The sequence below is a fragment of the Musa acuminata genome, chromosome BXJ3-6, assembly GCF_036884655.1.
Source record: "Musa acuminata AAA Group cultivar baxijiao chromosome BXJ3-6, Cavendish_Baxijiao_AAA, whole genome shotgun sequence".
Classification (NCBI taxonomy): Eukaryota; Viridiplantae; Streptophyta; class Magnoliopsida; order Zingiberales; family Musaceae; genus Musa; species Musa acuminata.
Genome location: NC_088354.1, coordinates 28,954,551 through 28,964,958, shown reverse-complemented (window position 1 = coordinate 28,964,958; position 10,408 = coordinate 28,954,551). Strand labels below are relative to the sequence as shown.

The 10,408-nt window shown below is 40.9% G+C and overlaps 2 protein-coding genes across 5 annotated transcripts; one reads left to right on the top strand and one right to left on the bottom strand.

The window, feature by feature from the left end:
- Window positions 1-1,933: 1,933 nt before the first annotated feature.
- LOC103988736 (protein NEOXANTHIN-DEFICIENT 1) lies at window positions 1,934-6,673 on the top strand. 3 transcript variants are annotated; one of them, XM_065153605.1, is made up of 12 exons: window positions 1,934-2,038; window positions 2,169-2,281; window positions 2,382-2,510; window positions 2,622-2,705; window positions 2,836-2,899; window positions 3,130-3,176; window positions 3,305-3,347; window positions 3,431-3,469; window positions 4,826-4,973; window positions 5,459-5,510; window positions 5,592-5,648; window positions 6,100-6,673. In XM_065153605.1, exons 3-12 carry the CDS (start codon window positions 2,431-2,433, stop codon window positions 6,323-6,325), a joined length of 840 nt encoding a protein of 279 aa, XP_065009677.1. In that variant the 5' UTR covers window positions 1,934-2,038; window positions 2,169-2,281; window positions 2,382-2,430; the 3' UTR covers window positions 6,326-6,673. The 3 variants fall into 3 exon arrangements, with proteins under 3 accessions (XP_065009677.1, XP_065009676.1, XP_065009675.1); XM_065153604.1 differs by having other exon boundaries at window positions 3,293-3,347; window positions 5,462-5,510; XM_065153603.1 differs by having other exon boundaries at window positions 3,293-3,347.
- A 588-nt stretch (window positions 6,674-7,261) lies between these two features.
- Window positions 7,262-10,285, bottom strand: LOC108952009 (pentatricopeptide repeat-containing protein At4g21170-like). 2 transcript variants are annotated; one of them, XM_065155566.1, is made up of 3 exons: window positions 8,578-10,285; window positions 7,836-7,944; window positions 7,262-7,690 (listed from the first exon to the last, which is right to left on the bottom strand). In XM_065155566.1, exons 1-3 carry the CDS (start codon window positions 10,283-10,285, stop codon window positions 7,684-7,686), a joined length of 1,824 nt encoding a protein of 607 aa, XP_065011638.1. In that variant the 3' UTR covers window positions 7,262-7,683. The 2 variants fall into 2 exon arrangements, with proteins under 2 accessions (XP_065011638.1, XP_065011639.1); XM_065155567.1 differs by having other exon boundaries at window positions 9,121-10,285.
- Between the last annotated feature and the right edge of the window lie 123 nt (window positions 10,286-10,408).

The following is a 10,408-nucleotide window of genomic DNA, read 5'->3' as shown; positions in this document are numbered from 1 at the left end:
AAAATATGTTAGTCGTGCCTTCTTCTTGCGGAAATTGTTTGGCTTGCCGTCTAAACGAATTTGAACGTCTTCCTGATTCTAACATAATTTTTATTTAATTGAATATATATATATATATATATATCAAATCTACAAGTATTACTGGTGAAAAGAAAAATGGAGATCATATACGGTGCAACGATACCTCTATGGGGATGCTGGTGCGATTGCTCAACGCAAAGCTGAATCTTCGAATCCACCGTCGAACATCTCAAAGCAAAATTTCCCGCATCCTCCAAAGCACATCCTGATTCATTTTGCTTGGATGGAGGGTGCAAATATCATAAACGGAGATATCTATAGTTTGTTTCAAGCCATCAAAGATGCCATTTGAGAGAGAGAGAGAGAGAGAGAGAGATAGAGAGGAATACGAACAAGGGAAGAGAGAAAGGAGAGATTGACAACCGGAGGTCTTTAAAATTAGAATATTAGAGACGGGAGGAGATTCAAAGGAGGAATTTTGGTGCTTGAGCATTGGTTAGAGACTTGTGGTGGTTTTGGAGAGAGAGAGGGACCCCTCTCTTTCTAAAGTCGGGGGACGAGAAACCAGGCTGTCATATGGAATTAATGTTACAGTGTGTATTATAGAGGCCCTTTTGGAACAGCCGGGCAGCATACGTCTGCAAATTAACGTAACCAAACAGCGCAGGCCAACAGCGAGCTTCTCGGACCCAACCAATCCTCTCACTTCCATGGATGCCAAGAGCTGGAGCAGACGGCCTGCTGCTTCGCTTCTGCTCTCCATCATACGATCTCATAGAGAAGTATGTATTTTCACAGAAAGAACGGAGTTGAATGCCGGATTTCACCAAGATAAAACCATGGAAGGAAAGGTGGTCTACTGCAGCATGTTGTGAACGCACGCATGTGATCATACGAGAACGTGACACCATTAGCGCACGCATGAAACATCGGTATATGTTGTAATATTCAGCATACGTACATGACCATGCGTTGGTGTGACGTAGTTATTACTGTGCGAGGCGTGACCGATCATGATCCAGCCCCTAATTCCATGAGGATACACGCTACGCTCTGCTGTCACCACACCTTGGGATGATATGGACCTGTCACATCACCCATCCAATGAAGAATGAAGATTGAAGAATGATGGTGCGGATACCTCAAAAAAAATCTCTTAATTATCTCAAATGGATTATATAGCATCTTTTTTTTGGACTGTGGATCGATCTCAGATTGCTCTCAGTACCGCCCATGTTTCTTCTTGCGATGCATCGAGTTTAACCTTCATCGTTCCACCTTCATTTATATATATATTGAGACTTTAACTACGAGACCTTTTCAACTCTCGGTCTGCAAATGGATTCGGCAAAGATGGCGACTTTTGAGTCCCTAACCAAGCGAGTTGTACACGACTAACGTCACTTTCTGGAGGTGGCAAATAATGAATGGTACTTGGCGCTCACTCGAGTGAGTGAGTACACCATTGTCAAGATGAGTAGGGGAAGTCTTAAACTATATGGTATAATGTTGACTTGACCGATACAATGATGAAGCGATGTACTACTGCGAGCAATATCAAACATTATCATCATCGTTTATTATAAGTACAAAAAAATTGTGGTATTATTTAATATTATCATGTCGACGGTATCGTGACAGGCTCCGAACACGTGGGCCAAAGCGGGCCGGGTCGTGTCAAAAGGGCGAGAGGATCCATAATAAAACCTGGGCCCCGCAGTCGTTCGGTTCACGTCCGTATCGGCCGACGACACGTGGAGAGCCGCCGTGAAGTCACGCCTTGTCAGTGGGGTGGGCTGACCGGAGCATGGGAATGAGATACGGATATGTGGCACCCAATCGTCACTCGCCATCTGTGACTAACTCAATCCACCAAATCCCAACGCGGAGCCCCACTTTAACTGAGGAGCCACTCGTTCCTATCTTTCCAGCTTTCTTCTGCTCTTTGCTCTCTCTGTCTCTCTCTCTCACCGCTGACACAGAGTTCGTACTTCCTCGGCCTTTGGTTAAACCTGAGGTGAGGAATTTCCCATTGATTTGGCTGCCGTGTACGAACTCCACATGCATGTTCTCCCTTTCCTGGGCTTTTGCTCCTATGGGTGGAATATTGCTCCATTCCTACTGAAGATTTTTCTGTGGATATTTAGCTTGATAGGTCGTTTGAACAAGCTTTCTGGCCCGGGAAGACTCAGTGTTGATGAAATGGTTCAGCTTCTTGCTTCAGATTCCTCTCTGGGATTTTCTTGCTGATAAATCTGTGGTATTTGACAGGGTTTAGTCTCTTCTGTGCTTTTGTTGTGACCGCTGAATGCACCTCTTTGGGGATTGCTGATTTCTGGTTGCATCTGCGCCCAATGCAGGTACCGGATTAGATGAAGTTAGAGCTACTTAGAGTTGAACCGGGCGTCAATGGGAGAGTCAGCAACAACTTCTTACTCGTCTTCTCCTTCAGGTTATGGCATTGGGCCGCCCTGGTTGTTTAGAGGAAGGTGAGGCTTTCGCCACTTTTTTGCTTTATTTTTTCTTCAGAAGAGTTTGTTCGATGTGTGTTAGCGATACTTTGGTACTGTGTATAATGGTGCACATTTTCTTATTTGTAGAGCATTGTACCAGTTGCATCTGGTTAAAGCAGAAATCGCTCGGGCTTTCATTCCGAAGGAGCTGAAGCTAGTTGAAGCATTTGGGTAATCATGTAACCTGTCTTACGATGTTATTTTTATGCGTATTGAGAGTACTGTTCACAGAATCGTATCATGTTGTTTGAACAGGACTTTCATGACCTTACTGTATCGAAATCCTCTGTTTGTTCTATAGGTATACGCTAGGTGGGCTGTTTCTTGCTCACTATGATGACAGCCCGGCTGGAGTGTTTGATGAGGTTTGTTCTCTTCCTTTCACTTAAGATTCCAATTCTTGTTTCCATGCACAGAGCTTGCATTAGGAGAATTCATTTTAGTTTGGATGATGGAGGACTTGTTAATTAGCTGGCTAAGATTATGATATAACGAGGCCTTCGTTTTAATCGTCTAAAGAAAATTTAAACTAGACGGTAATGCAGCTCCTTTTAATTTTAGTACCACTGATCTCCCAGATTTATTTTGTTTGCAGCTCGTTGTGATTGCTGGCATTGTGTGGAATCCCCCAACATCATGCGCGTAATGATTTTTTCTTTTCCCTTTCTTTAGTTGGTGCATTTAAGGAATTAAAGTTGCAAAATGGATTGATTGATTTTGATATAATGTCCCTCATATATGGTCTTATTTGATACAAGGTGGGCTTCTAGAGTGCTTGTGAACAGTCACGAGGCTTGCAGGCATGGCAGGAAGGTATGGAGGACCATCCCTGCATTGTTTGTTTGTTCTCTGTTACTGTCTGATTGATCTAAGCGTTGTCATTTATGCTATTGTAGGAAATAGGTCTCCCAAGCCATGTTGCTATTTTCTCTAAGGTACAGCTCTGCATTTACATCAATTTTCAATTCTTCATATTTTTCAGAAATCCACAGTTCCATGCAATCTTTAAAGAACTAAGTTGCATTTAGAGGGATAGAGTCAGGCCTTACGTTTAGAGGAGACACTAATTCTGAATGGTGCCGTTCGAGCCGAAATTGTAGAAAGGAAATCGGGGTAGAAATTGATCATACGATGGATATGCCAACCAACAAACAGATCTCTTTCATTATATGGGTTAAATTGTTGGAAATTTGGTCATAATTTAGTCCTATTTGTTAAAGGACATACGGTTGACCAAATTAACTTGCATTGATACAGGATGGTAACTATCTTTGAAATTCTTATTCGGACAGTGAATCGGTTTATGCAGCAAATGTTGGTGTTGCAACAGTTTTCAAGTTCTTAGCTGGTGTAACGGATCGAGTGAAACTGAATTCAGCAAGGGAAGTTGAAATTGTTGATGATGTGCAAAGTGCATATTGTAATGTTTGTGAGCTGCTGGTATCCGATTATCTACGGGACTTCCAAGAACAGAATATTTAGTGATGTTGATTCCTAACGGTCAACTATCTGGAATTTGATACATAAGCTTTCGACTATTCATAATCATAATTGGAGTTGTTGTATTGAGATCAGGTTGTATATGGATTATTATTGTTGCTCATCAGATCACCTAGAGTGGCTTTGGTTTATTTGCTGCGCCTGTACATGCTAGGATTCTCTTCCAGGTTTATCACATCACCATAGCTGCTCTATGGCAGGTCAAGATGCAGGCAATCTCAAAACTACATGGTTGGCATAAGGTTCTGGTAGGAAAGGAGATGTTTATAGATTTAAATGAACAGAGGAGATTTATATTAGAGGGATCTGATTGCCTTGCTGTTTCGTATCCTTAACGAGGATCTAAATGAAGTGTTTTCCGAGAAGATGACTGTCAGGGTTGTGTCATTAATTGGAGTTATTTAACATGATGAAGTCTTTCACCGGCAAGCTCTACTCGAGGCAGTGTCTACTAACAGAAGGTGTATATCAAAGGGTATGTTCATCAAAATTTACCTGGATGGATTTAATACAATTATTACAGGCTTGAAGCCCAATGACGTTAAGACCAACGATAATATTCGTTGGTTCAAATAAAAGGTTGATGCAAAAATATATGCATCATTTTCATATGAATTTTCCTTTTCCACACTGATTTTTCTCTTTTTTTTTCAGGGTATTTGATGCATTTGTTCTCATTCAAGCAGTTATTTTCTTGCTGAATGTGACTATTTCTAAAATATCCATAGTTTAATAACTAATTGATTTGTAGACTTTTGATGTACTCTCACTCACTATCTTGTTCAAAACAGAGAGACGCTAAAGCTTCAGATCAACCATTATATAAGCAGAGAACGAGTTTTATTCACTCTAAGCCGAAAGAACATAGTGAGATTCAAGTATTAGAGATGGAGGATTATTCTCAGACATCCATTTGCAACATCAGTTTACCTTTTGCTGGTGAGTTAACAATATAATGTCATTAAAGAAAATCCTAGCCGCTTTGACCATGCCACTTTGATTATTTCAGATGTACACTATTCAATCTAATAAAACAGAAGAAAACTTGTATATGCCACCTCAATTATTTCGGACTCACACTATTCAGCTTGTATTTCAATTGTAACAGGTTGATGTCTTCTGTCAAAATAGGATACAGTTGAATTTTCCTGCCATGGTTCTTTTGACATAAAAAGGCTTAATTCTTTGTTCCTATTTTCAGAGAAATAAATTGGTTTAATACTTAGTACATCAGTAGATACTTTTAGTCCCTTCTTATATACTCAGCTGTTTTGTATCGGGATGGTGCAATTCTAATTAATCAGCATATATTTAATATAGGCTACCAATTTTTATTTAAAGTGATTTCAGTCTGTTCTTCATTTATTTGTTTCTGTTTTGCTTTATCTGCCTCATGCTCTATAACATTGTGCCATAATCTAAAGCAGGTGACTGTTGGATGGGTCCTAAGATCAGGATATCACTTCCAAGCTTTAGGTTAGTTTTCCAACAAATATCGAAGTTTATATGGTAACCATCTTTCGATTCACGCATAACTTGCCATCCGTGGTAATTCAGTGGCCAGACTACACACAACCCTCAGCTTCTCAAGTACTCCTGCCAAATTGAATGCCGGTACGTGGTAGATGAAGTTATAGAGACCTTTTTCTTCATTTTTCTTTTAATTTTCTTCTTCCAAAATGCAGCAATGATGATTTTCTGTCCACCAGCTGCTTATCTTTGATTGAAGATTATATATATATATATATATATATATAGCTTTTGTCCTTACATACTTTCAGGCTATTTTTTCAATTGCATATCTATCTAGGGAACTTTCTTATAAATTAGGTTCCAGAGTAAGATTGTCATAATTCCTAAACTAGATTGGATGATTAGGACTAGAAACTAGGTAGAAGTCCCCTTTCTTTGAGCAAAGAAAAGGTAGGAGGAGCTTGCAATTTCACCAATTCTGTTTGATCTAGTAATGCTTTTAAGAGCTTGAAATTTCATCAATTCTGTCTAGCATGTTGTGTTCATCTGATTACTCAGGTTTATTTCATCACTAACGAGATACACTTTGCAGGGTGAGAGCAGTGAAATCTGCTAAAGTATCAAGGCCAAGGATTATCCAGCTTGATGAGTTCTCCAATGACATTAGAGCAAAAGAGAAAAACGTAGATGACAGATTGTCAACCGAAAACGAAGAGCGGGATCGAAGCATTGCAGTTTTACTATCAAAGCCTATAATGGCTTTAGAGTTCAATCTTCTCAAAATGCAAGTTGAGGCCCCCACAGTCGTCGCTACATAACAAGCAGTTGATCCTAATCTATTTGGTGTCTTTCTATTGACATATAGAGAGTTTAGGAAGGAAGTGTCCTTGTAATGGAATTTCCTTTGGTCTAGAGCCAAAAATGGTCCATCTTCTTTCAACAGCAGTATTGCCACCCGATTGATACGGGTTGCTGCTTTTCGCTTTCATGGTTTCGAGAGAGTTCATTGTGTGACTACTCTTAAATTACAGAAATGTATTGGTTGCTTGCATTGGTTTAAGAAACTCGATAATTGGAAAGCTTATAAGCATGTAAGTTGCAAGCTCCATGGCCATTGTATCTTGCAAAATAAATGTCAGCATTCACCAGAGATGGTTGAATTTAGCTTTCGCTCTCTGCAAGATCACATCCTGATTCACTGGATGTTTGTAAAAGTGATCCATAAAGGGTTTGCCAACCTTCCCAACTTGCTCCTCCATTCTCCTCTTCTGCTTGTCCATCCACCCTCTTCCTTTGTGGTTGAAGTTGGCAGTGAAGAAGTAGCGTTTGCATGGACGGTCAAAGTTTACATCCATTGCCCTGCTGCTGAGCTTTCCAGGCAAAGAATTCCCGATCGTCCATGGCTATGATAAAGCATAGAAGAGATTCCTCCCTACTGCTGAAGGAGTTCACATGAACACGATATAGAGTCCATTTTTACTTTTTCTTTTTTTTAAGGGATAAATGACGAAGATAAAATTCAAACCTAAGATCTTACAATAAACTGTCAATATACTTTCGTTCGACTACCACGGGAGATTACTTGACATTTCATGCACTCAACACAATGTCAAATATTGTTCCTCCTGGATGGATGCTGTGTGTCAATCATAGAAATGAACAAATCAATGTGCGTCCGCAAATGCCTCCATAACAAGACATGGATCGCAAGACGTGAGGGAGAGAACCAGCATTATTGCACCTTCAAATCAATATCACTACAAGTTGGTTTTCATTTTCTGAATTGAAGCAACACACATATGGTTGTTTTTCATACTTTGGCAATTTTCAGCCACCAAGAGTAAAAGCTTCTCTGTTGCTCCTATTTCATGACCTACTTCAATCGGCCTTGTGATTTACAACTTCTCGAAACAAAAAGAAAAAGCAAAAGATACCAATAATGACATGCTGTCTCATCAACAAATGCTATCCTTAGTTTAATCATACATATGAACGAGCACAATACAGGCATCTTCTTGCTTGTTTACTGCCACGGATGCTAGTCTTAAGTGCCCAGACGATGTCGATGCAGCTTCACAGTGTCTCCATTAATGGAGATTGAGTTTCTTCGTTCACATTATGCCACCATGTCTCCTTTTCCTAGTATCAATCTCCACCATATTCCGTCTTTGTGCCTTCACTGCCTGTGACAAATTAAGACGATCATTTGAGCTTAGCAAATCCTGATTTTAACATTTCAATCCTTTGAAGATTTTTTTGTGGCATCTTGGCACTTACAAACCTAAGCTCTTTTACATTTCAAGATGAATGAATAAATGAGACCACTACCTTCTGATATCAAGCTTGCTTCTCATGCAATGTTCCGATGGAATCAGTCGAGAAGAACATGACATCCAACGTGCTTCTGATGCAATGCTCAGATGGTGACAAGGACAATCTGCAGCATGTAAATCCAAATATGTGAACTCATCATATTACATCTATGACTCAATTGTTCATTTCATCAATCTCGGCGTAATGCTCTAATCAGCTTTGCAATGTACAGTCATCGTATCTTATTTCATCAATATACATCTATATTTCATAATTATTGATTCTCACTCAACAGTAAGTTCACTACGATATTTAGGTTCATTCACATCAATTACAGCTATTTTTATCTCATATTTCACTAGAAGAACACCGAGCACAGCTTTCAAAACCTTCATATGTCAACTATTTAAACTATACAGCACCTACCAAATAAGTGTATATTAAGCACTCAACTAAACTATGGATGCAGTTTCGAAAAAAAAGTAAAGTCAACTCTAAGAAACTCATAGTTTAACATATGGCGAATAATTACACAAACCAACTGTTTGCAGAAGAATTTTAAACAAATTAGCAGTTATGCCCCGTGAACATACAGCTCCAACAAGTATTTTGTTTAAGTTATTCCATTCAGATAGTGGGAACTGAAACTAATATTTGAAGAACTCAGACTATACAGAAACTACTTTCTTAATTCACTAACGATAATAACAGGCCCATTGACTTGTTTATGAAAAATGAGAAATTAGAGATTTGTAACTGGCATCATCAGGCTTATAGCCAAGCTTCAACATCTCATCATGCAGATTCATGGCCTTCCGCATATCCTTTATTTGACAAAGTTCACAAATCATAATCACGAAACTATGACTATCCAAGACATTCTTTTCTTGCATATAATAAAAAACTTGGACAGCTTCTTCGATCCTTCTTTCTCTGAAAAGTGCTCTGAGGAGCAAATTGTATGAGCATAAATCAAGATATCCACCCAATTTCTTCAATCTATAATGCAATTCCATCGCTAAATCAACAAGCCTGTTTGTGCAATAGTACTTGACCAACTTGTCGCAACAAAAGGCATCCAACACGATACCATTTTCCACAGCAGCATCAATAAGAACATTAGCTTCCTTCCACATAGCCTTGCTACAGTGTGCCGCTATATATTTTGAAAGATCAGAGATCTTAGGTGCATACCCTCTTTTGATGGCATCTTCTAACACCTGATCCACTTCCCTTGATGGCGCTCCATTACAAATACTAGTAAGAAAAACACTACAACTGCTAGGATTCACTTTGATACCTTTTTCTGACATGATCACGTAGAGTTCCATAGCATGCTGCACCCTTCCTTCATTGGACAATGCCTTGAGCAGACTAACATACACACCTTTCCCTAATTCAATATTTTGAATTCTAGCTCTATCGAAAAGCATTTTCGCTGCATAGCTCTTCTCCATTTCACAAAATCTGTTAATAATGTGATCGTAATCCAAGCAAGGAACAGTTGGTAGGAAACCATGCACCACCATCACTCTTAACATGAAAGCCATGAGCTGGCCATCACCATGTCTACAAGCACCATCGAGGATAGCACTGTAAGTACGAAACCTTGGTTTTAGATTGATTTCGTGCATCCTAGTCAAGAGGCCAATAGCAGCTTCGAAATCCCCTTTCTTGCAATAACAATTTATAACCAGATCATAACCTGAAACCCCGGGCCCTCCTGAGTCCAACAACACCACGGCCCTTTCGAGCTTCCCTTCCATGCAAAGAAGCCGAACCAGCTGCGACCAGGTGCGAGAATCTGCCGTGGCGCCGTTGCGCATCGCAGCGGCGTAACAACACCGCGCCATCCCAATCCCATCCCCACCCGACGTGCACAAAGCATCAAGAAGAGCATTGCAGCTACAGGTCGTGATCTGACACCCAAAAGCTACAATTTTTCTGAAAGATTCCAAGCTACCGGCAATCAAATCGGAACGGCAGTAGGATTCCATGACAAAATTGAGAACCCTAGAACGAGAATCCTTAGAGTGGGAGGCGGACGCCAGGGAATCGATCACCTCCTGCGACGGGAGGGACGCGAGGACGGGATCGAGGAGCCGCCTCGCGTCGTCGAGGAGGCAGGATTCGACGAGTGTGAGGACCATAGCGGAGAGAGATCGGAGGCCGGGGCGGAAGCCGAGATTGGATTGCGCCCAGGCGAAGAACTGGAGGGAGATTTGAGGGTGGGTTCGGGTGTTGGAGAGAATTCGGCGGACGAAGTCGTCGGGGGGAGCGGGTTTGGGGAGGAGGGAGGGCTTCGACAGGAGGAGGGGGATCCAGTCGTTGCGGTGGAGGAGAAGGGAAGATACCTGGTCGGCGAGGGATCGTTTCTTGAGGTCGGCCCGCCATTTGGCGGAGGTCGGGAGGGTGGAGAAGGCGGAGAAGACGCGGGGGAGATGGAGGAGGAGTTTGAAGAGCATTAGGAGGAGCAGCGCCGGCAGAATGGATAGTGGGGAAAAAGGAAAATTGAACGATGGATGATGATGATGATGAACGAACCAGATCAGATTGAAAACCAGTATTCAACGTATCTTTCCGCGAGG

What these genes read in the sequence shown, in the direction of transcription:
- LOC103988736 (XM_065153603.1), top strand. Translation starts at nt 2,431, where the DNA reads ATGGGAGAGTCAGCAACAACTTCTTACTCGTCTTCTCCTTCAGGTTAT. An exon ending in AATCCCCCAACATCATGCGC is followed by an intron (nt 3,177 to 3,292) that starts GTAATGATTTTT and finishes ATTTGATACAAG; the next exon opens with GTGGGCTTCTAGAGTGCTTG. An exon ending in ATGTTGCTATTTTCTCTAAG is followed by an intron (nt 3,470 to 4,825) that starts GTACAGCTCTGC and finishes TGTTCAAAACAG; the next exon opens with AGAGACGCTAAAGCTTCAGA.
- LOC108952009 (XM_065155566.1), bottom strand. Translation starts at nt 10,285, where the DNA reads ATGCTCTTCAAACTCCTCCTCCATCTCCCCCGCGTCTTCTCCGCCTTC. An exon ending in CTATAAGCCTGATGATGCCA is followed by an intron (nt 7,945 to 8,577) that starts GTTACAAATCTC and finishes TACATGCTGCAG; the next exon opens with ATTGTCCTTGTCACCATCTG.